The following is a 26,227-nucleotide window of genomic DNA, read 5'->3' as shown; positions in this document are numbered from 1 at the left end:
CGCTAGCTTCTTATTACCTACAATCCTTATAGCAAATCCTAAACATGCTACAAATATATTTGTTCTTTTTCTAATTTAAATAAAACTGATGGCCACTCATTTCTTCCGCTGTATAACTGTCTTCTGGAAACAGTAGCCAGTGTAGGATGTCTCTAAACCCCCCAGTAACACTGCAGGCCAAGGACCTGCTGATAAAGGGCTGATTTCCCATTATTTGGCTGGATGGATGTTAGTCCTCCCTACTCCGGAATTTAGACTCTTACTAACCACCGATTAGTGGCTAAATAAGCCCCACACCTTTAACCTGTTAATTATTTTATTGTCAACATGTTTCTGAAGGGAGAGAATGAGTTTGGAAGTTTTCAAATTAGGAAAGAATAACAAATAGGCCAACTCTAATATTCATATTTACAGTGAAGATTTTAAAAGAAATTTGACATAACGCACCTCACGAATGGGTGCTATTAAAGTCCGCTTTAGGCATCATTTTGGAATACAAGAGGACTTCAGTTTTTTCCCTAATATATAAAGTTTCCATTTGTTCAAATGTTCATAAGGTGTGTTATCTTAAGTAATACAATTTTTTTTAAGTCAAAGTGGTACAGAATTATTTTTACTCCTAGAAAAGTGCTAGTGTTTTCCCCCAGTTTAATAAAACTGCAAAGAATTTCTTCCAAGAAAAAAAAAAAAAAAGATTTTGCTTTGTATTAAATTTTACCACAAAAGCTCTCAAATGATAGATTCAGGATTTTAAACATTTTAAAGGTTATAAAAAGATACGTGTGAAACCTTGCATTTTTTAAACAGTACAAAGTAAACTTTTTATATGTAGGCATTTTTTAATAAAAAAGTTTTATTTGTTTTAGGAATAAACAAGCTAACATAAATAGTACATATTTACAGCAATAAACTACATCGTAGAAGCTGCACAACGGCTTTCGTGGGAATAGCTGATGGTGTTTGACATCAGCCTGCAAATGGGTTTTCTTTAATTCTCTGCAACATTTAAAATCTTGTCCAAAGTAAAGAAAACAAATGATGTTATAGCAAAGCCACATCATCAACACAACTACTGAGTGAGCTACAGTCCTGTGACTGCTAGGGTATCTGTGAGTCCTGAAATTGAGGGCACAAGTGTGTCTTGTGTCCTTACCTGATTGCATGTAAGTTGATTTTGCATTTTACAAGAATACATGATTACTCAATGAATGATTAAGAATAGAAAAAAAGGCCATGAAGGGTCAAAGGGTCAGGAATCAGAGGATGCCGAGCAGTCTCTTACTGATTCACTGCGCGGAGGGAAATCTGTTTCTTCTTTCATGTACATAAGTCACAGTCTACAGGCGTCACGGGTTTTGTCCACAGTTAGTTTTTGAGATAGCAAAGACATAGCATCACATACTTTAAGCACATAAGAAGGAATGGAAGAAACAGCTAGAACAATTTAATCGAATCTCTAACAGAAAGGGTACAATCAAGCACACTTTATGAAAGTTTGATCCCAAATGTAAAAAGCAACTACAGAAAATCACGTTTCATTAGATAGAACAGCAGTTTCAATCAGAAAATGCAGCATAGATTGATACAAAATAGAAACTTGAATTATAAAAGGAGTCCACCTTTCCTTTCTTAACATTTGTTAGACTTGTCTCTTTATTAAAACGTCTATAGGTTTCCAGAAATACTCCTCTTTGCCATTTAGCTTTATTTGGGGTCTAGTAGATATATAAAAGTATCTGCTATATAAGAAAAGTGCTTATGTCAAAAGAGCAAAAGAAGATTAAAATATTGTGATTTATGTTTCTTTGCAATATGAGGAGTTCTACCTGCTGAGAGGGAGAAAGCGTTTAAAGAACTGTAATGGCCATCTGGATATGAACGAGCTAAATCATATTTGGTAGGAGGGTGATTAGACAATTCAGAAAATTGATTAGTGGAGTTTTTAAAACACAAGGAATGAAACATTTAACATTTTCTAACATATTTGGTGAGTTCAGCATAATGGATTTGGAGCGGCGACGGAAATTATGAATTTCTTTCTGTATATACGTAGCACCTGCTTTGGAAAGCCCCAGCTATTTAGTACAGGGTGCTATGAATTAAAACAGCAGGAGGCTGATTTGGAAAGTTTAGCGGATTTTGGGATTTAATCAAGTTTTAGGTGAGGTGGTAGCCAAAGAGGTGTTCCATTGCTGGCAGGATAGTGATTTTCTCAGCTCTTTAGCCTAATGAGTCCTGCTTTCCCATCAAGAATCACCATACAAACGCCTTTGCCTCAGGTCCCCCTGGGCCAAGTCAAACGAGTGAAATAAGTATTCAGAAGTGATGGACAGCCGAGAAAATTTTTTAAGCAAGCCATCCTAACCCAGATGCATTTCTCTCAGAAACAGTTTTATTTGTATTTATACAATATTACACTTTCCAAGTTACATTTCCATTAACCTTTTAAATGACATGACAACATCCTTTCACATTAGCCATTAAGTTCCAATCACAATGGCACAAAATGCTGCTTGGTGGTCAAAAATAAAAAGCTTATTGAAAGATGTCAAAAAGTTTTTGGTCCTTGTAAACACTTAGATCGTTTGGAATTTCCAGAAACTTCATGCAACCTAATGACTTCGTTATAATGCCACGTGGCAGTTTTTATCAAGAGGGTTCCTGGTCCTCTCTAGAATAAGTAGAGCAACGCAGTCTCTGAATATACATATATCTAATTACGAGCTTTCCTCACTTAGAAGAGTAGTGGGTGTTCTGAATGTGAGATGCCGCCCGTGTGTATAATTCTGCTTTCCATGACGCTGCAGTGAGAATCATCAAGGGGCTTCCTTACAAATGTCTAAGGGGTATTGTTGCAAAATATAAAATATTTCAAGCTTTATCCAGTGAGTATTTAAAAAAGATGTAGGAAACAGACTAATGTGAGTTGATTAGCATAAAAAAAGTAGATACACTGCAATTCAATGTATTTTGGGGGAATATCAAGTAGAAAAATATGTTATCTAGTAAAAGTAGGGTGGCTGGTTGCCACTCTGAGGTAAGGCTTGCAAATGATGTATTTCTTATGCTAATATGTGAATAATATAACAGGAGAACAGGAAAGTTAACAACTGAAAGGGGGGAGAGAAGGTATTTTTCTGTACATCTTCGTAGGCATTCTTGAGGGATGGTAATGAATGTTAAGAACTGCCCATTCCTCTCAGGTAGCTCTAAACCTTCTGTTTATTTCTTGGCAGGAATGAAATTTAGTGTGCAAATTTCTCTGGAAGTATTCTCTGAATTCTCAAGTGTCCCAACTCTGCAGTACATGCGGCCTCAACTTTGAGCACAAACTCCCCACAGAACGTAGTTTTAAAAGGCTTTTAATGAGGCAAACGTGGGTAAATAGAGGGAAAAAATGAACTTTAAATAAAGATTTTCCTTTTTCTATAAAGGAAAACCAGTAGTAATTAGAATAGAAAGTTGAATTCTGCCAGAACTGGTAGAATCTAGCATGGCTGTACTAGGATTCAGTGTTCAGTCATAAACAGTGGGGTAAAAATCTCAGTGACCACTGGCACAGACCCCAGCCTGGGTTCAATGTAACTCTGACTGCAGTTTTTAAATCCCCTTAGAGATTTGCAGACATAGGCTCTACAGAACTGAAATAACATGGCGAGAATGCATAGACGGCTCCTGCTTCATGAAGTATCTGTAATGCTGAAGAATTGCCCCTTAGAGAAATGTTCTCTGTGGCTGCAATGACCAAGGTGGGTGGCTTAATCAGCACTTACAGGCCTTCTGCCATGTACAGAACAGCTGCTTGGGCAATACAAAAAAATGAGAAAATGGGGCATTTACCCTTTAAAACCTTAGACTTTATTTAGGGAGGCAGAACATCAATTTGCAAAAGTAATGGGAAATGCACAAACGCAATACCTACTATTAGGACAAAGTGGTCTTAAGAATTGAGGGAGGGCTAGCAGGAGAGTGCACAGAATGAGGAAAGGTTGCCAATGGATGGCTTTTGGATGATGTTGGCCTGATTTATAATCCCACTGGGAAGGAGACAGGAGGAGGAAAATCCGGGTAATGGGAATAAAATGTAAAACTTCAAGCACAGCAACAAGAGCGTTTTGGGATGATGTGTGGCTGTTGCAGTGTAAGGGGAGGAAAAACCTGAGGACTAGCTTGCTTGACGCTGAGTAAGGGGAACAAGGAGAATAAGGTGAACGTGAGTGGGGAGAAGACAGTCAGGCTTCACAAATGATCCATAGGGAGCCAAGACACATACTTTCTCCAAGGTGTTAGTATTAATTTATTAATATTTCTCATACCCTCCAGGCAAGAGAATTATGAGAGCCCATTACTAGTGACTACATAATTTCTTATGTCAGTGGACAATTTTGAGAGAAGTGGCTCTATGATAATTACACACCACGGGGACTGTCTTACTGTCTTAGGGAGGCTGGGTCATATGATCCCTGACAATGATGTTATCCCAAAAGAACCGGGGCACAATCTACGCTATTTCGTTGCTGTGCAAGCAGGTCCTTCTACGCTTTCCCTCGAGAGGAGCCAAAGGCTTTAGTGTGGCCTGGGGGAAGGGTGGAGGAGAAGCATAGAAGACCAAGGCTGTTTACTGGTAGCTAGCTGTTGGGAGTGGAAATTGTTCTTTCCTCCTACTCTCCACTCATTTTTGAACTAACCCAAACCTGGCTCATTGAGGCAGAAAGGACACAAGACAGTGATGGGGTCCAGGAGTGGGGAGCAACATTGAAGGGAATTGCAGCAGCATTTCTGCTCAGATGTTACTTAGAAGTTGGCTTTTGCACTCACAAAGGGTATTTCTTGGCTTTTCTGAGTAAGTGAGAGAGCTAAAAATAGAAACCACACTGATTGACATCACCAGAGAGTCTCCAATGCTCTTAAAGGGAAATACTGTATTATAGACCATTACCAAAATCATAAAATGATTTTTTGCCACTTGCCTGTCAATTTAACTTTAAGTTCTATATACTTTTTAAAGGAATATGAAAAAGTATTGAATTCGATTCACCTGATAGCCTGCTGGCTTACTCCCAAAGACACCCAACAAGGAATATCACTCAACTTGTAGGGTTACGTCAGTGGAGGCCATGGTACTCTATCTTTCTGGGAATCTCCTATACAAATGAAAACAACTCCCTTTGAAATTTAGTTCTGGAAGGGAAGTTGGAGCTCATCTGCTGGCATGTCCAAAGTCACATACCAGGGCAGCGGCAGCGACAGGATAAAGGCCAGGTCACGCACTGTGAATTCAAGGTGTCGTCCATCCCACTATACTTTCCCTCTCCCCACCATGCAGCTCATTTATTGTTAATGTTTAATGTTAGGCTGCACGTTGCTTGGTATATGTTTAAAGAAAACTCTGTTCTCTAACTATAGAAACGCTATCTAGAGGGAAAAGATATTCTACCTATTTTATAGGGGCAGTTTAGACAGTCTGCATTCTGACCGCCCAATTACTAACCAGATTTGATGTCTGCTAGACTCTCAAGGGGGACTAGGGAGGGTGAGGCACAGAGGTGAAAATCTGTAACAGGAGTAAGACGCAGAAAGAAAAAAGCTGGCCAAGCTCCCGGAGGACAGCCTGGAGCCAGCGTGGTGCGACGTGAATGATAAGCACCCTGGGAGGACTAATACTAGATTTTTAAATGGTGTACAAGTAAGGCTGAAGGAGGGTGTGAATAAATGAGTTTGATGAAAAAGAACCGATACTGTATGAATTCACCACATTACAACTATAATGTAGAGAGATGATATTATTGTCAAACATTGGTGTAGATAATATAAATTTTCCTAGGCTTCAGCTAATAATTTTTATTTTCAGTTTCGTTTGAATTATGCTGGGAGAGAGAAGGTTTGTGTAGACACACATGCTCTTTATAAAAGGGACTGAAGAGCAGAAAAAAATAACCCAAGGCAGTAAGAGGAGGCTACTTGTGAGGACACAAGCTACCTCCCAAGGCCTTTGAAAGGCAACAGGAGTAGGTATTTGGAAAAATTATTAAAATTTATTACTTTTTGTGGATTCAATTGAAGATGTACAATATAAGTCCATGGAAGCTGAAGCTTTCAGCTATTCATGGGCAAGATAGTTTATGAGGTTTGAAGTGAGAAAAAGGAAAAGTAAATGAATCAATTTCATTGGGTTAAGGCGTGAGGGTCAGGGTTACGTGGCGCCAGGAAGGAATGAACACGAGAGGTAATCTGTTTCACGCAGCCAAACCCGCACAATGCGCACACCACACTCTAACACTTCCACTCATGAAAACTAGACTGGAAAATGCCCCCTCTCCCATTTCTCTTCAGAGGGAAACCCAGGGAGAAGTAGGAGCCAGATAGCAGCACTGATTGCTCTTATTTGTCCTTTGGCTTCCAACTGGGGCTGTTTTAAGCCAGTGAATCTGTGACCCTGTATACCTAAGGCAAATGCATAGAGTTATTTGGCCTCTCTTTTATTGATTTATTTTTCTATTGTTTGCAGAGGAAATGCAGGTAGAGTTGTTCAATGGAATGGTTTTCTTTCCCAGCTGGTTCAGATAATACTACACCAACTTTTCCCATGTTTAATTCCTACTGAAGCCCTTGTGATGAGTGCTGGTTGCTCCAGGACGTGCAAAGTGTGTAGGGGTCCATCAGGGATGGTTGTGAGCCCCTTGATGTACCAAGGACTTTTTGATTAGGAAAAGCAAAACAACTGTTAGACGTCTTGAGTTCAAATCAGGGAATTCTTGCAACTGTAGAAGTAAAAGCAAACTCCAAACTCTTTCCCTTACCCTTCTAGGAACTTAGGGTTTTCTCGTTTGCAACTCTTCTAAGAGGCATTCATTCCCTTTCAAATGCTTGCTTTTGAGTTGTAAACTCTAACAATTAATTTTCTGTCAGTGTAGTTGATTTCAGTTAACTAGAAAAAGCATGATTAAAGTAAAAAGCACAATGTATTTTGAACCTAGAAATTGATTAGTTTCAATGGGGCATTTTTCTTATTCAGTTGATGGTGGACCCTAGTTGGCACATTTTGGAACCAAAATGTCTCACAGTGATGGTTCCCTGCATCCTCCTGGCACTTAAAATGCTGGCACAAAAAGCCCTGTCTTGCCAAGTTCTTACCTCTAGGAAAGACATTGGGCACTTAAAATATTACTAAGGAAAAAACCAATCTATGTCCCTGCTTGGTTGGATATGTGCATTTCTGTGGATACTATCACTCTCCCTGGGACTGCCAGTTTGCATGGAAACACATCTTATGGCATAATATCCCACCATTCTGAATTTTTTTCAAGAATATCAGGACTGGGGAGAAATATATTTGAGAATACTTAATTATCAAATTCTCTTTTAAGTTTAGCATATATCAAACATATTCTGGGCCCCCAGCTGAAAAAAAACCCACACATTTGTTTTAATTCCCAATATTTCTCTTTACCTTTAAAAATAGTGACATGGTTACCTCTGCAACTTTCAGAAATGAGTCAGCCATCTGGTGTTATCAATGTCATTTGCTATCTCTTCCTTTTCTCCTTCCTATCATTTGGGCAGTTGACTTTTTACCCTGACCAAACCCATCCATCCACTTCTAGTCTTATTAAAAGTTCTGGGCAACACTGAGGAAGGAAAAAAGTTAGAAGCTAAAGCCATTGGTACAAATGAAGCTTTGGATTCCCTGTTGATTTTGATGATCTCTCCCACTCCTTACACCCTGAAAAGCACAGATAATTCGGTATCTGAATATATAAATAGCCACAAATGACTCAAAAACACGTCCACTTTTCAGGACACATTTCCAGGAGCAGCTCGTTATAGTTTCTGTCTCTGCTGGTGCACTGTTCCCGAGCCCCACGGGCGTGCAGTTACTGCCCCTTTCAGTGGGGTTGGGGCATGAGGCAGTGATCACAGACACCTGGCAGAGGTACACAAGTGCACACAAAAAATGGCAGAGAGAGAGCAAGAGCTAAAAAAGATTCTGGTTTGGACCCAAATCACTAGTCATTTCACTTCATGAATAAAAGCAAGTGCCTTGAAGCTACATTATTTACAATGCTCAGATTTTTCAAATGTCCACCCAAAGCCAAGGACCACCATGCAACAGGGAACAGTTCAATGAACTATGTACAGAATTTACAAGGAAGTTTACATAATATTCTACATTCCATTTCCAGGTTTACCTTTGTGTTTACTTGTTTGCTTTCAGAAAACTGAGACAGTTTTGTTTGTCCTAATCCCGGTAACTGCTGAATGAACCAACGTGAACAAATGCTCGCACATGTTGTTCTTCCCTCTGGGATATCCGATTACACTTTGTTTAGGAGATAAGATTGTGGCATATCACCCTTTGGTAAGATGCTATTCAAAATTGTCCATGTAAGAAATCTTGGAGATTGTTTCCTTCTAGCATTATAAATATATCTTATTTTTTGTTTAACTTGGCAAATTTTGATTGAGTTCTTTTTTAAATGAATATAAAGTAGCCATTGATTTTAGAAAGATGGAATTTAGTCAACATTTCTGTGTATTGTACATACTGCTTGTTTAAGGATCCATAAACCAAAGTTTATTCTCTGCTCCACATTTTTCTCTTGGCACTTTTGAAATCCTTCATTGATTGTAATGCACAATTAGATGGTATGTATGAAAACACATTTCATTTAATCAGCAGAATTGACAACCAGTCTGCTGTTTCTATTTGCAATGTAGAGGGTGGCGGCAATAATCCTGGGTAATTCAAGCCAAAAATATGTCTTTACCTGGGTCTTTGCTTCACGAAGCTGGTAAGTGTAATGCACATGTCACCCCTGATATTTTAAGCCAAAGAACAGGAGCAGCAGGAATGAATGTGTAGTCATCACTGTCAAGTGAAAGATGGGATTCATGCTGGGTCTCATGGGTGACGTTTATGACACAATATATGTCACAGTTTATGAGTCGTGAACATGGGGTCCCTGGGACATGACTAGAGCATAAGATAGTCGACACAATTTTCAGCCTCGCTGCTACTTCAGTAATGAAGGTGATTATGGCTATTTTCATGGCAAAAAGAAAATAACCAAATAATAGTTGAACGGTAACCCCTCTATTACGTATCGATCTGAATCTTTCAGGAATGGGATCAGTTTGAGGGCACTTAAGAATGTCTAACAACTTTCATGTCTTATGTACATTATTTGGGGCAAAATGAGTGAAGGAGACAAAGAAGGAAGGACTTTTTCCCCATGAATTGTTCAGCCTGCAAGAAGAGTGGGTGGGGCCTAAGGAGGGGAGGATTTGGCTAGGAGGCATCCAGAAGAAAGAAGTGGGGACAGGGGTCATAACCAGAAATATGGCAGCTTCTCTCTCTCTCTCTCTCTCTTTCTCTCTCTCTCTTTTTTTTTGCTGCCATTGCCTCTAAAGTCAGAGCTATTTAACAGGATTTGCATAATGGTGGCCGTGACCCCTTTACCGTCCAGGAGGGCACACAGTGACACCATTTTGTGCCTGATGGAATATTCAGGCTGACAAATTTTACATTTTACAAAGGTTAAGATATAAGAATTCAGAATGTTCTTTTTTTCTTAGAGCTACATCCTAAGCTTCAAGCATACAATTCTATAGACTTTTAAGGCAAGATTAAAAAAATAATAAAAATATAAATTACCTCAATCTTTTCCAAGAATGATCTAAACAGATAAAGAAAAGTTTTGTTGAGGAACATGGATTACAGATACTTCCTTTCTGATTCTGCATTTCATCCTTAAAAGTTTTTTAAGGAACTTTGACATCAATGTATTCCTGTTAGGCATTAGCCAAAAGCCTCCCTTTCTGTGTTTGAAACAGATGTCTACACAGTGGTTTCTGGGTGGTCTTTGGGAATATTAACCTTGCAGTCACTGGTACAGTCACTTTCCACTCTATTTGGGATTTTTACAATGGCAAAGCATCTCACCCAGCCAAGGAACCAATCAATTTCAATGGGTCACTTATCCCCAGAGGCTCAAGATTTCCTTGGCCAGGGAACTGTGATTATACAATTAAAACCTAAATAAAAATGTGGTCCCCATACCTGCTTAATTTCTTATGAAACCACTGAGATAATTTTTCCAGTTCAAGAAGAGTTGTTATATTTTTACTAGTGTATATTATCTATAGCCATAACCATTCATTTATTCTGGGATGCTCTTTTCCTCTTGCTTTCTAAAAATATCTTATAACTTTCTCTCCTTGGGCTCATCAGTAGGTATTCACCCTTATCTTTCAATTAAGACTGTTTTCTAGCAGTCAATGCTATGGTAAACATGGACCTTCATCATAGCCTTAGGAAGAAAGCCAGATCTTCAAATGAGGCAATCATCCTCTTATTTCCTCAACCCTTATTTTACATCCGTAGAGTAGGTCCCAATCGTCTCCATAACTGGTTGATAAACTTAGGATTTCACACAACCTTGCAAATAAACATACAGAATTTTTTAATGCTCAAGCTAAAGAAGAAAACAAGCAATGGGTCTTTCACGACATAAAATGGGATGCATCTCATCTGCAGCTATTTGGACATATTCAGAATCATGTATTGGGCTACTGAGAGATGCCCCTTCTCTGACGACCATGACCAAAGCAACCTATGAACAGAGATAAGGCAGAGCAGTGATGACAGTGATTAATGAGTGCAGACAGGGTCTGGTGTCAATGTTTGAAGGCCCAGTGAGTTTGTCATTGTTGTTATCTGTGGTTTTGCCCTTCGGAAGGTTTTCTTTAAAACAGAAACCCAGCCTCAGAGAAGTACCACACCAGAACGGGTGTATGCGCATTTCCAGAAGCAATCGATTGGTATATTGGAATGCAGAGCTCAGAGAGCACAGCCTCAGGTGCTCCCCGAGGCCTGTGCCACCAGCCTGTCGCCGTTAGACACTGCTCTCTGGAAGGCTAAGAAATATATACCATTTGATTTAAGATTTGGCAGTTCAGGTAACTGCCCAGGCACCCTTTTCACAGCACATAAGTCTTGCCTTCTTCATGGGAAGGGCAATATTTTTCTCGAGCAAGAGTTGCTCATGACCCCCAGCTTCAAGCCCTGGCCTCCCAGCCCCCTCCTCTCGCTCTCTCTGGAGCAGGGGCCCGGGAACTGTGATGGCCCGGCCGCAGGGCCAGCGGTCCGGAGAGTCCAGGCTGCGGGATGAGTTCAGGGCCGCCCATTTGAAACAGTGAGAAAAAAAGTCGGTACTCCCCAAACTCCTTACTCTCAAGAAAGAAAGGAAAACCTTCCCGACGGCTACCAGCTTGGATTCTCATGCTAATTTCAAGTCAGCCTGGACGTGTGAGAAAGAGGCGTTTTTCAGAGCAGCGGGCTGGCCGGCGAGGTGGAGCTGGCCGCAGCGGGCCCGGGGCCTCCGCCGCCTCGCCGCCCCTCCCCTCCCCTCCCCTCCCCTCCCCCCTCCCCTCCCCTCCCCTCCCCTCCCCCTCCCGGGGCCGAGGCCCTGCCGCTCCGGAGCCAGGGGCGGAGAGGAGTCTCCCTTCCTCCCCTGGGCTCCTTTCTGCTCTCTCTTCTTCCTGGAAACCTGTAACTTGTCAATGGCTTTGTGTTTTTTCTTCTGAGATCCTGGAAATTGTGTTGTTTTTTTGGCAGTATGAGATTGTTACAGTTTACCAGGAAGCAGTTTGCACAGAGAGCCGGGTCCTCTTTTCATTTTTATTGAAAAACAAGCCAATGCAATCCAGGGCAACTAGGAAGGGCTGCTCAAGAACCGCCATCTAACGCTCTCCCCGCGTGTTTGTAAACATGGCAATTAATAGGGCTCCGAAAGAGCGGATAACCTGGACCACAGTAGACTGGAAAAAAAGAGTTTTTTTGTTTGTGGTTTGTGTTTTTTTGTTGTTGTTGTTTTTTGAAGTAAACATGGTGCAGTAATAAAATCGATATGCAAAACCTAAAACCAATTAGATGGCTGAATGTCTTACCTCAAAAAGCGCAGCGGTACCGCCGCCGGGGACCTGTGGGGTGAACACCAAAGGGGAGCGGGAAGCAGTCGCCCGGGAGCCGTCAGGATGGACCTTAGTGTACATAGTAAAGCCAGTAAACGACGTTGAAAAGGGAAAAGGTGATGGGGAAAAACATTCGGGACCACTTGTCTATGGAGTTCACGTCCGTGAGGTCGGGGATCTTGACCTTGAGCTGCGAGGCGCGCCGGCGGAGGCGGCCCTGGCCGCGCGCGCCCGGCCGGTCCAGCGCGCGCCCGCACGCCTCGCGGCCGCGCGCCTTGCGGCAGTGCGCGCGCGCGCCGTCGTAGGGCAGCGCGGCGGCGCCCAGGCCCGCGCGCGCGTCCGCGCCGCCCGTCTCGTTCCTGATCTCCAGGGTGCTGAGCAGGATGTTGCCGTGCGCGTCCACCTGGGGGGAAAGGACACGCTCAGCGCCGCTCCCGCGCGGGCCCGTCTCCATCCGCTCGCCGCCCGCGGCGCTCGGGGCTCGGCACACGCGCCGGCTAGACGGCGAGCCCCGCGTGCCCTCCGCGTGCCTGTCTGTCTGTCTGTCTATCAACTACCCATCTATCACCTATCTAATCTGCATCTATCTTCACCATCATCCATCTCCACCCACAAAAACGTGTGTGTGTGTGTGTATGCATAGACATATATTTATACTTATACTATTTTTGTTGTTAGTAACTACCATTTATCGAATCCATATATGTGCGTGTATATATATATATAGTTTGCACATATGTATACATACATCAGGGTAGTTTTTCTTGTTACAAAAGTGGCACATGGAAACTTTTAAAACTAGAAAGAGGAAACAAAAAATAAAAAGTAAATATCCATTATCTCACCACAACCGATTATTTTTTTATTTTTAGAGACCCTTATTTTTAACATCTTGCTAGCTTTCCACTCTTTTTTCTATTCATATATATTTACAAACACAGGCTCTCTGGGTGTATTTTGCTTTGCAACCTGCTTTTGTCAGTTGATAGTATAACCTGGTCATCTCTCCATGTTACTAAATATTCCTCTGTGATATCATTTATTAACAGCTGATATGGATAAACCATAATTGAATTAATCTAATGTTAGAGGTCAAGACTTGTTTTACTTTTGTATTACCATGTAAACAAGTCTGCAAGGAACATCTTCAAGCTAAGTCTTTGTGCATGTCCATAATTATTTTCTCAGGCAAAATTGCCAGAAGTGGGATTCTTGGGTCAAAAGGACACCCCTGGCTATGCCTTGACTTCTGCATTTTCACCACTGTTCACTGTTGCTTCCTGCCATTTCAGTGACTCCTACTGGAAGACTTTCTGGTTCTTCTCTGTGCTATGCCACCACGCACACTTTTGGAACTAAAAGAAATGGGAGCACCTGTGTCCTACAGTGTGGCTTTGTCTAACCTTAAGGTGATATGCTTTGCAAATTGATTTACCTGGAGGAGACCTGGTTCATTCATGCAAATGAGTTTGAAATACTTCCAAGGGCACCACAGGCAGCTGTGTCTGAATCTAGTGTTATTAGCACAGTACCCAATTTACAGGAAATGCTCCATAAATGCTTTTGAAGGAGACTAATCTCAGTAAACACTTATTGAAAGCCCAGGGTAGAGGTAGGCAGGCAACAACCAGGTTACGAAGAAAGAGCTAGAAAAGCACAGGAGGAGGTAAAGGCAAGCAAGAGAGAAAGAAAATAAAGGTACAGGGGGTGGGATGTGATGTTGGTACATCACAGATGAGAATTAAGATTTATCGTGTCCACCATCACGGCAGACGCTTTGTATATATGACTGTAATACTTACAACAACAAGCTGTCTCGAGTTTACTCCCTTAGGAAGTGCCAGGCCTGAGGCTGCAACCCATGTCTTGTCTGATTCAAAGCTCATGTGCTGTTTGCTGAGAAAGGACTACTTCATAGCCCTTGGCCTCCATGACATCCCGCAGTGAATTTAGTGATGCAGCAGATAGCTTTAAACTTCGAATCCATTGGAGAGAAACGGTGACTGAATCTGTCTTTTCTCTCCATTTTCATCTATAATCATCTCCCTCTGTGAAGCATTTTGCTCCAGTCTAGCTGAGGCCCCATTACGCCCTCACTTCGGGCTTCCTCATTCAGGGAGTTATTATTGACTTTTGTTGTTGTTGATACCAACCATTATTGAATCCTACTGTGTAACTTATCTCAGTTATTTCTCATAACAACACTATGAAATATATGATAGTGTCCTAGTTGAGCAGATGGGGAAATGGAGGTTGACAGGACTTAAGTAAATTGCCTAAGATTAAACAAAGACTAAGGGCCCAATTTGGGATTAAAGCACAGGATACTCTGTCTCAAACATAACTTTCCCTCCTCTTTGCATGTTAAGCAATATGTTTGCTTCAAAGCTCCATTTAAATCCTACCTCCTCTATGTACCTTTCCTCACCAAGACCCCTCTTTCTTCCCCCGTCTCTCTCAACAAACATTTATTGAATGCATACTATTTTCCAGATACAGTGTACGTGACAAGCATGTGTGTGTGTGTAATATATATACACATGTAGTAAGCCTATGGTTGAAAGAGTCATGTATATGAAAGTTTAGGTTATTAAAGAGGGTGGTATATTTGAAGTGACAAGGTTAAAGTGATGAAAAGGGACAAATACATTAGGTGAGAGGGTGTTGGACACGATTTTGCTAGGTGCTGTGGTGTTCCAGTCAAGAGAACCATAATACATGGATTTTGTCCTTTGGATAATAATCTTAGAGATACAAGAGTAAGACATAATAATGGAGGTTTTTAACCAAATGATAAATAGTACAGTACAGACCATGATTAGGGGTTCATAAAAGTGATAAATCATGGGGGTCAAGGAAGACTTCTTGGAGGAGGTGCGGCTTGCACTGGGTCTTGCAGGATGGGGAGAGGACAGAACAAAGGAATGGACATTGAAAAGTGTCTTCTCATCCTGGTTTTATTATAACTCAGTTTCCTCATCTATAAGTGAAAGGTTTTCACTAGGAAATCTTAAGGGTTTATTTCCAATTTTGACAGTTTTTGAGTATGAAGAATATTCCAGGCAGAGGACACAGCATACTAAAAAAATACTGGTAAAATGGAATCACTTGATCTGTATGCATCATTAAGTTACATTATTGTGAAATCTCTCTAAGTAAACAAGTTGCTGCAATTTAGAATCAGCCAGTGAGGCATACAGATGCTCCTCATTAAACAGGAGTCATGGCAAACATGGTACATTTTATTAAGATATTTTGGTTAACCTTGGTGGAGGCTCACATGTACTTTCAAATTGCATGTGGTTTATTGGTTTGTGCAAATCCCCCCCAAATTCTGTCATTGAGCTAGAAATCATGGCTTTAAGTGGTATGACACGGAAAATAATGAATCCATTTCTGCAACTACCCATGAAAGCTTATTTCATTATTGTATAGTTAAATCAATATTATCGTTAGGAAAATTTAAGAAGTATCATATAACAATTCTTGCCCCTCTCCAGTATCTCTCCTACCTCCTACACAGTCTAGGTTTTATCCTAAAATCTGTTGTTACTGACTGTGTGTGTGTGTGTGTGTGCACGTGCGAGTGAGAGAGAGAGAGAGAGGGAGAGGGAGAGGGAGAGGGAGAGGGAGATGGTATGCTCATGAATTACTTCTGAGTTGTGAGATTTCATCCCTCATGCTTTAAGCTTTTTGCTGCTGGTTAAACTGGATGTGTGGTAACCACACCACTGCTGACACCAGCAAGATTTTGGTTGGCTCTGCTCTAACCACTGCTTTTTGGAAAAGAGTGGTTTTCACTTTCTCTCAAACATTAGAAACATCCAAGCTACCCTAATATCTATAGTGGGCACAGCTTTCCAAAAGTAATACCCACAGAGAAAGTGGCCATTGTTGTGCATGGCTTCACTGTCTGCAAAGGTCAAACACAGTCTAGTTAATAAGGAAATGTTAACATCTGACTGGGGCCCAATCTAGACACTGAAGACTTTCAAACCTTGAAGTAGAAGAAAGTGATGCAAATGAAAATGTCAACATACTGGATTTCTAGGGCACGCACAGACCAGTAGCTTTCCTAAAGCACAGCTGATGTTGAAATAACTGTTCAGTGAGATAATCATTCTCTACCCCTCCTGTTGCCACACAGGAAGGGACTTTCCAGTCCAGCCCCCAGGAGAGAAGCTAAGAGAGGAGCACTTCCAGCTTCTCTTGTTCTCTGCTCTCCCACTGCTCCCTGCTCGCCTATCTGATGGGTACAGGCATACTTGGCTCTGTGCTTTCTGGATTTTTCTCTTCCTCTGATCTGCTTACAGAGAAGGTGAAATCCAGGTAAGGATGTTCATGTTGAACCTCAGTGTTGGTGGGGAAGGCCTGCAGTTACCAGGTGGCTCCAGTGATTGGGGAATTAAGACTGTCTAATAATGGGGGGGATGACTGTATTATACTCACCTCATAGTCCTCAAACCAATGTCACTGATTTTTTGTTTTGTTTAGGTTAGAGTATCACTGAACCTAAATTTAAAGAAAATGAATATTCTTTTTAATAACGCTTCAAGAAGGCCAATAAATGAGCCCTGTCCCAGATAGATGGTCAAAATGCAAGCTTTAGATGACTAATAAAGGGGAGCAAGGAATGAGGCTTGAGGTCTGCAGCCCCAAGGGCTTGCTAATACTTTACCCATACCCCAACCCCTATTAGGCATGTTTTCTGTGCTATAAGAGGTAATTTTAGGTGGATCAAATGTTTAAAATGTTAATAGTTCAGTCATTCACTTATTTATTCAATGAATGCTTATTGAGCGCTCACAATGCGTTAGCACTCTTCCAGACGCTGGCGAAGAAAGCAGCCTCTATATAAGCAGTAGGACATCATAGCTTAGAAATTTGAAGATCTCAACTAATAAACCCTCTTAATCTTGTATCCTTCTGTACAAACCCTGTGACTTCCCCATCTTCTATTGATTCTCAATGTCTTATCAGACAAATACTATGACCTCTTTTAAACTCAGGTTTTTAGTTCACTTCTCAACAGACTTTTATAAGTTTGTTCACTATGACCACGAGCTCTACCTTCTCCTTGCCTGATGAGCCTTTCTCCCATCTTCCCTCCTGAAGGTCATGGTACCTGACCTTGAGGCCTGCTGACCGCAGGCAAATCTTGGAGGCATTCACATATAAAGGAAAGCCTGGGGTTTCACTGCGTAGACCTGGGTTAGGAGACCCTCTCCTCCCTTCCTGCAGTGCCGTGGTTAACAATCATAACTCTTGTTTTTAAATTCTGAGGACACATGGTCCTGGGAAGATCTCAGTGAACAAAACAGGCGAGTCCTTGAACTGTTGGTGCTTACGTTCTTATGGAGAAAATCATTCCCACTATGGGAAACAGTATGGAGCTTCCTCAGAAAATGAAAACTAGAACTACCATATGACCCAGCAATTCCACATCTGGGCATTTATTTGAAGAAGATGAAAACACTGCCTCAAAAAGATATCCGTGCCCTGCCGGGCATGGCTCAGGGGTTGAGAGTCGACCTAGGACCCAGGCGATTGGGGTTCAATTCCCAGTCAGGGCACATGCCCGGGTTGCAGTCTCGATCAATGACTCTCTCATCATTGATGTTTCTATCTCTCTCTCTCCCTCTCCTTTCCTCTCTCTGAAATCAATAAAGATATATTAAAAAAAAAAAAAAAAAGATATCCGTATCCCATGTTCATTGCAGCATTTACTATACCCAAGATATGAAACAACCTGTGTCCATGGATGGATGAATGGATGAATAAATTGTATATATATAATTCAGCCATAAAAAAGAATGAACTGTTTACTTTTGCTACAGCATGGATGGACGTTGAGAGTATTATGTTAAGTGAGATAAGTCAGACACAGAAAGACAGACACCAAATACCAAATGAGGGCACTTATATGGGGAATCTAAACAAAAAACAAAAAACAAAAAACAAACCAAACCAAAAAACCAAAACCAAAACCACAACAAACTACCCCAAGCTCCCACAAAGAGAAGAGATTGGTGGTTGCCAGAGGGGTGGGGGATGGGAGGCGAATGAAATGGGTAAAGGGAGTCAAAAGATACAGACTTCCAGTCATAAAATAAATAAGTTGTGAGGATGTCATATACAGCATGGCAGTTATAGTTAATAATACTGTATGGTTGCCCGGCCGGGCGTGGCTCAGCAGTGGAGCATCGACCTAGGATCCAGGCGATCGGGGTTCGATTCCCGGTCAGAGCACATGCCCGGGTTGAGGGCTGGGCAGCCGATCAATGACTCATCATTGATGTTTCTGTCTCTCTCTCTCCCCCTCCTTTCCTCTCTCTGAAATCAATAAAGATATATTTAAAATAATAATAATAATAATACTGTATGGCATATTTGAGACTTGCTAAGTGAGTAGATTGTAAAAGTTATTATCACAAGAAAAAAATTCTGTAAATATATATGGTGACGAATGTTACCTAGGCTTGTGATCAGTTCACAATATATACAAATATTGAATCATATAGCGTACTTCAAACTAATATAATGTTGTGTGTTGATTATGCCTTAATAAAAATAAAATGAAATAGAGAGAAACTATGTGAAACCTTAACATCTTAAACAGAATTGGTCAGATTAAAAAAAAAATTCTGCTGCAAGACTGTAATATAGGAATTCTGCCTGAGTTTCTGGCATGTCTTACAGATTTCGGACTTGCCATTTTCCACAATCACATGAGCCACTACCTTAAAATAAATCTCTTTTTGTGTGTATGTTTGTTCTGTTTCTCTGAAGAACCCTGAGTGATAGAAAGGGTAAGGAAAAATTCATGAGGGTGGTTTTCAAATGACTAAAGTCCAGTCAACATTGATCCGATGGCTGTATTTTATCTCCCAATAGAAACCCTACGCGAACATGCAATTCGTTTTCTAGCTTGGGTCTATCCTTCCTCCCACCCTCTCACTCTCTCACCCTGTTCTGCCCTCAATATTCCCCATCAGTGCCTTAGGCTGTGAAAAATGTTGCCACTCACTGAATTTAATTGTTCCGGATATTTTCAATATATAAACATAGCAGAACTCATTTCAGTGTAATTGGAATAAAATATAATCTTGTTTTCAGTGGCAGTTTTAAAGCCCTGTTGAGAAATACCTCCGGGCTCAATCTACTCTGCAGACAGAAACTTATTTCCTTCTTGCTAACTGATTCAACTAGATTCATAATCACTAAGTGGGTCTGAAGCACGGGCAGGGAGCCGAGTGAAGCGATGCTGGCCACAGACTGCGCAGTGAAGCTGCCCTTGGGGATGGCTGCCTTCCCCACGGAGGGCGGACAGCCACACAGCCACGGCTCCCACCTGCCATTCCACTGCTATAATGTGCCACAGTCACGCTCTTGCTGTCACTCATTTGTTCTCACTGGGGCTGCCAACCCTCAATCCCTTGGCCTCGAATTCCTAAAACCTTTCTGGGGGGCGGTAGGGAGAGTGCAAAGGGGATCATAGGCTTGCTGGAGAAGATTTGCATATCTCTTTGCTCGTCTTGACAACTACTGGCAGAAGTGGAAACTTTAATATTTCTAGAAGCAATAGAAGGTTAAGCACAAACCTACCTCAATCTAAACAACTGCACATATTAGTCAAGAAGTAGAGAAGATAAAAATGAAGATAAAATGAAACAACTGGCCATTTTCCAGAGCATTGCTCAGGTAGATACATTTATCCTGGATTTCCCTGTTTCCCTCATTTCTCTCAGTCAATGCATTGGCAGATCCTAATGGCTCTACTCTGGAAAACAGCCTGATTCTGACCACTTCTTGACACTGAGTAACTGATCTTCTTTTCAGGCATACAACCCTCTAATATTTTTTCTACAGAACAGCTGGAGTGATCCTTTTAAAATGTAATAGAAATCACGTCTCCTCTGTTTGAATCTTCTAGCTACTTCCCAAGACAAATAATAAATCCACAAAGCTCCATATGATTTGGCTCCTACAGGCACCTCTGCCCTCTGTTCCTACCACTCTGTCCTTTGACCTCTCTGCTCCAGTGACACTGTCCTTTTGTTCGCTGTCCCTGGAAACTAGATAGAATTAATCAAAGGCTGAAGGACAAAAAGTGAACCAAGCCAGATTTGATTTGGGCAGGGATTTGAGGGCCAAAGAAGATCATGAATTGTCAACACAGATTTCTTCAGGATCCAAGATGCTATGTGAAAATAGTTAAAGTTTCATCAAAGGCTGAGGGAAGTGGCCTGGTTGGCCTGAGGGCGATGCAGTGATACGGGGCCTCCAGGCCGAGGCTCAAAGGCATTATATAGATATCTCGATGTTCCAAGTTAGACTTAAGGAGAGAGCTGTTTACTTTCATGATGCACTTTGTATCTTGGAATTAGTCATAACACAAAACTGATTTGCATTTACAAATTTGTCTAAAAGTGTAGGTGTCTAAAATGTAGATGACTCACCACAGAATAAAAATGGGAGAAAAGAGCCCATATTACAGTATCAATATCTAATTTAAGGGAAAATTCTATTTCTTGACTATTGGGATTGCAACTGCACATTTGGCATGAATCTTTGGCAGATTCTACCCATGTCCTCCATGACTTAGAATGATTTTGAATCAATCTCTGACCACACCATCTATGCAGCAACCATTTAATCTTAGGTGGATCAACTGGCAAATGGGCAGGCATTGTGGACAGCAGATACAACCACGTATGTTCCAGGTTAGTGTAAAAGTGGCCCAGAACCAGAAGTGGCTTACTTACAGCCTACTTGTATTGTGAAATGTGTCTTTCAAAACTCTAAATACCATCTCTAGTTTCAAATGATGCCCGAGGGGCCCATGAATTACAGCTTTTATCACCTTGGAGGTTGAAACTCTCCTAATGTCTGGATTCAGCATCTGTACTCATCTAAAAAGATGCTTTAGTGCAGCTGGTGGCAAAATAAATCAAGTCAAAGCAAGCACTTCTGAGCTTCAACACAGCTATCCCTTGACATAACTGCCCAGCTAAGGCCATCAAAAGTAACGTGTAATAAATGATCAATGCCACTCTATGCTCCAGGGTACCAAGGCAAATGTGAGGGATCTCTCAGACGAAAGTTCTCTGGGACCACAGCATGTATGTCATTTGAATTCAACTGTTTACAAGTATCTAAAAAGAAAGAAGATCAACCACTAAATGAAAGGAAAAATCACATATCATTTTCTAGTTGTTAAATTCAACCAGGGATAGCATTTTAAAATACCACACAGGTTGCATAATCATCTAAACTGCTGGAGATGATACACTGAACAGATGAAGTAACACATGTGCACTGTTACTGACACATTGTCTGTCTGAGGCCTGACTTTAGAAGAGAACAAGACAGTTAGGATCTGGAAAAGCTGAGGAGCTGCAGGATGATTATAAATTGCCCCAGATGGTAACACTGTGCTATTATTTCATATAAATATGAAGAAGTTTATAAAATCTTAACCATGACACTCCTTTGAAGATTATGTTTATCTGAAGTCATAGGACAGTGTGATTCAGAAAGAATAACAGAGGTTGATATAAAACATGCTTTAGGAAATGTTAAAAAGAAAAGTGATAAAAATGGTAAGAAAATCAGAAGCAGAGGCTAAAGTGGGATATGGTCTCTTTTTCTTACTTATTATGAATATGTAAGGATTTTGTAAAACATTATGATGTACCCCTCAAAACCTTGTGTGGTATCTAAGAACTCATCTTGAATGGAGGCCTCTTTAGCATTCATTCATTCATTCATTCATTCACAAGTACTTATTTGGTATTTTCTCTGTTCCATCCGCTGAGGAAAGAGCAATAAACATAATAGAGTGCCTCCCCTTGGGAATCCTGCACTCTAATAAAGAGAGAGACATTAAAAATAATTACACAAATAAACATATACTCACAACTGTGATAAGTCCCATGGAGAAATGGCACAGGATGCCATGAGATGACTAATAAGGGTATCAAATATAACCCAACAGAGAAGTGTCAGCTAAGGCATCTCTTGAGGTAGTAGCATTTACGGTAAGAACTGGTACAGTGAAAAAATTGAGAGAAGGCCAATGTAGTCTTCAATTTCACTAATCCTTTCTTCTGCTGTATAAAATCTGGTGCTAATCCATCAAAGAAGGTTTTTCAATTCTATTTGAAAAATAGAATTTGAAAAATAAAATTTCCACTGGCTCTTTTTTATAGTTTCTTTTTTTCCCCTGAGACTCTCCATCTCTTCATGCATCTTATTAATCTTTTCCTCTGGTCTTTATTTTAACTTTTTTTTGGAAATTATTGTAGATTCCTAAAAAGTTTCAAAAATAGCAGAGAGGTTGCATGTACACTTCACCCAGTTTCTCCCATTAATTACATCTTAGTTAACTATTGTATAATAGCAAAACCAGAAAACTGACATTGGTGTAGAATGTGTATAGATACGTGTAGTTTTATTACATGTGTAGATTCACATAAGTGCCACTGCAATCAAGATAGGAACTATTCCACCACTGCGAAGCTCTCCCTCACGCTATCCCTTTATAATCAATCACACACCCCCTCCTATCACTAACTCCTGGCCACCACTAATCTGTTCTCTATCTCTATAATTTTACTTGAGGAGTGTTATATAAATAGAATCATACAGTATGTGATCTTTTAAAGACTGGCTTTTTATACTCAGCATAATTCCCTTGAGAGCTATCCAAGTTGTTGCATGTATCAATAGTTCATTTAAAAAATATTATATATATATTTAATTGATTTGAGAGAGAAAGAGAGAGAGAGATAAGAGAGAAACATGGCTTGGTTGCCCCCCCTTCACTCCCTGACCAAGGATAGAACCTGCAGCCTTTTTGGTGTTCGGGATGATGCTCCAACAAACTGAGCCATCCAGCCGGGCTAGGTGGGAACATTTAAATTATTTATTAGCCAGTCACTAAGTCCTTTTCAGAGCAATATATATAATATGTCTAGATATGATATAATATATGAGACTTTCCTCCTGCCTTTATTTCTCCCTTAGCACCTTAGAAAGTTCTTATATCCTGGTGTGGAATCATGACAAATGCCCCAAAGGGTTTGGTTAAAGTTTGTTTTATAACCTCTATTTTATTGGAATAAATAGATTTCCATTTGCTTGACCTTTCCATTTAATTACTCTCTATAGAGCATTGCTTTCATAGCCAATTGAAAGGCCATTTCCTCCCTTTTCCCTTCCCAATTCTACCTATCTTTTCAGTGTCTATCCAGTTCATACCTTCTGAATTTCCCTCCCAGTGGAACTATACCACTTTATTTACGTAGGGCCTTCCCCCATGATGTAGCAGCTAACACACATTCCAAGCTATGCAGAGACCAGCTAATAGGGTTACAGGCAACTGAGATGGGGATGGGAATAGAAAAGAGGTGGCCTTGAAAACTATGGCTAAAGTACTTTTAAAGATATTAGGGTTGCAATCAGACAGTGGGAAGCTTCTTCCATTCAGATATATTCCTCAAAATAAATGCCATCCTGTCTCATTTGATATTCTAGTCACCTCATATAAGTATAATTTTCTTACCCAGCAAGATTAGAGGATTGTAGAGGGCAAGTATCATGCCTATTCTTTCTCCATTAGTATCCAGCATAGTGTTTCACTCAAGAATAAAAATTTAGCCCGGCCGGGCGTGGCTCAGCGGTTGAGCGTCGACCTGGGATCCAGGCGATCAGGGTTCGATTCCCGGTCAGGGCACATGCCCGGTTGTGGGCTTGATTGATGACTCTCTCATCATTGATGTTTCTGTCTCTCTCTCTCCCTCTCATTTCCTCTCTCTGAAATCAATAAAGATATGTTTAAAAAAAAAAAAGAATAAAAATTAATGAATGCATTGCTTTGCATTTTGACCATGTGGCTGAGTCTGTATGTTTCCTTTGCTTGTAATTTTTAATTATCTGACAGTGTTTGTCCAAATTTGAGATCCTACTAAAGAGCATGAAGATACACCTTGAAGATTCTTAATTTGGCTTCTGCCTGATTCTCCAGCCACATCTCATACTACTTTATTTCTCTTTCACTTACCATGCTCTCGCTACATTGGTCTTCTCTCAGTACTTTAAGACACCAAGCAATTCCTGCCTCTGAGCCTCTGCGCTTATTGCCTTTGCTTAGATGGGACATGGCATGGTTGCTTCTTATCTCTGAGGTCTCTGAATGATAATTCCTCAGAGATATCTTCCTGATCACCTGATCAAAGTTCCCTGTTCCCTTGAACCTGAACGAAATCATTCTCATCCTCATTACTCTGTTTTACTTTCTTCATAGCACATAACTTTACCTGAAATCATCCTCTTGACTCTGGTTTGTGTGTACATTGCCTGTTTTCTCACATTAGAATTTGAATTCCATGAGGGCAAGAAACTTCGTCTCATTCCGAGTAATGTCCCCAGTGCTGAGAACAGTGGTTAAATGAATGGATATTTGAGTTGTTACCCTGTGTGCCACCTTGAAAACAATTTGTAGTGAATATGGCATTTCAATGTACATAGTTTTAAACTGATTCTAGTGAAAATGGCATAGAAGTAGATGTTTTAAAAGAATAAATGGTGCATTAATTGCATTAATTTTAATTTAATTTCACCCAGTGAGCATTTTAGGTCATAAGATCTACTAATAAAAAGAAAAAGAGTGACAGTGTTTTGTATATAATGATAACAGCTAATACTTACTGAGTACTTGCTATGTTCCAGGTATTGTTTTAAATACTAAATATAAAAAAAGAAACCTTATTTAGTTCTTATAACAATTCTGTGATATAGGTATACCATAATAATACACATTTATGGATGATGACATTGAAAACTGACATTAGATGAGGAACTACATAGGTTGATTGGCCTAAAGTTATAAAGCCAGCAAGTGGCAGAGCTGGGAATCGAATCCAAGCAGTTTGATTCCAGTCTGTGGTTGTAACCACTGTGCTATATTATCTCATTTCCACTTCTAAGAGCAGAGTTTATTCATTTTAGTTCTCATTTATTTATCAAGCAGACCTGGAATTATTCTTTTGCATACAGTTTTATATCTATGTAGTTTAGAATAAAGAACTTGAGGTTGAATTTTAGGCCCAGGTATGTTACTAATCTATGTAAACGTGAATCTAACTTCTTCCATCCTCAGTTATCAAATATGCAAAATGAAAGATTGCTTGAGCCTTATTAAAAATAAACCAAATTTTTTTTTCTATTATTGGAGCCCCGAGAGCACATGCTGCTGCTAAATTTCAGGAGAATATTGTTAGGAATATTTAGCATGTTACCTGGACTTTATTCACCTCCAGTTTGTTCTTGTCATTGGCGCTCTGGTTCTGTTTGCCAGCTCCCTTTTTCTGAGGGCCTTTTCCGAAGAAGATGTAATTTACGAAGGCATATTCCAGCAGAGCCAGGAACACAAACACAAAGCAACCCATCAGGTAAATATCAATCGCTTTGACATAAGGGATCTTTGGCAGGGTCTCCCTGAGGTGAGTGCTGATGGTTGTCATTGTCAGCACCGTGGTGATTCCTGTGAATCAGAAAGACACAGCTTAGCTGAACACACTTGTTAAGTTGCTCTTTTTGAGACTCAGAGGACAGATGCCATTCCCTTATTGAAGCCTGAGGATGATGGCGGTAATGCAATAAATCACTGGGCAGAAAGGGCAAACATTTTGAAAGACAGGACTGCAGACTCCTTCTGTAGTCCATAAACAAATCACAGAGTGGGACTGTGTCATTAATGGAGAGTTAAAAACCATGAAAAAATAATGCACCAAGAAAAAAGACAAGTAGATGGAAAAGCATATGAAAATACCATTGATATGCCTACTGACTAATGCCAAATATCCCTCATTCTGTTATGTGCTACATCTTTCTTCTTCCTTCTTTCAGCATCTCATTTCCCTTCTAAACCTGTCCTTGTGATACTAATCCCCACAGCAGCCACTACCAAGCTGAAAGTTGGTGACCAGTTTGAGGAAACCTATTTCATTCCAAGAATCTGTAATACACCTACGTCACAAGGTGTATTACATTTTAAAATAGCAGTATTACATTTTAAAATAAATTGAGTGAGATAACACTAAAAGAAGAAGCATATAAGAAAGTTCATAACTTGCATTAAGCATTTGATTTATGTATTTTTTAGATATAATAAAATCTTATTGCTTTGGTTTTCAGATATTACCTCTAGTTTCTTGATTCCAGAATCAAGAATGAATTAGTTCCTTGGAGC

General features: G+C 40.4%; 1 protein-coding gene across 1 annotated transcript in view; it reads right to left on the bottom strand.

Annotated features, from left to right (window-relative positions):
- Window positions 1-12,043: 12,043 nt before the first annotated feature.
- GABRB1 (gamma-aminobutyric acid type A receptor subunit beta1) overlaps window positions 12,044-26,227 on the bottom strand; it is a gene marked incomplete at its 3' end in the record, with an annotated part of 293,372 nt that continues 279,188 nt past the window's right edge. The window contains exons 8-9 of the mRNA XM_081150128.1: window positions 25,275-25,519; window positions 12,044-12,376 (exon numbers count right to left, since the gene is read on the bottom strand). Coding sequence (XP_081006254.1) covers window positions 12,044-12,376; window positions 25,275-25,519 — 578 coding nt within the window. The remainder of the gene's footprint in view (window positions 12,377-25,274; window positions 25,520-26,227) is intronic.

This window comes from Miniopterus schreibersii (genome assembly GCF_964146895.1).
Source record: "Miniopterus schreibersii genome assembly, chromosome: 1".
Lineage (NCBI taxonomy): Eukaryota > Metazoa > Chordata > Mammalia > Chiroptera > Miniopteridae > Miniopterus > Miniopterus schreibersii.
This window is presented reverse-complemented; position numbering and strand designations above follow the sequence as displayed.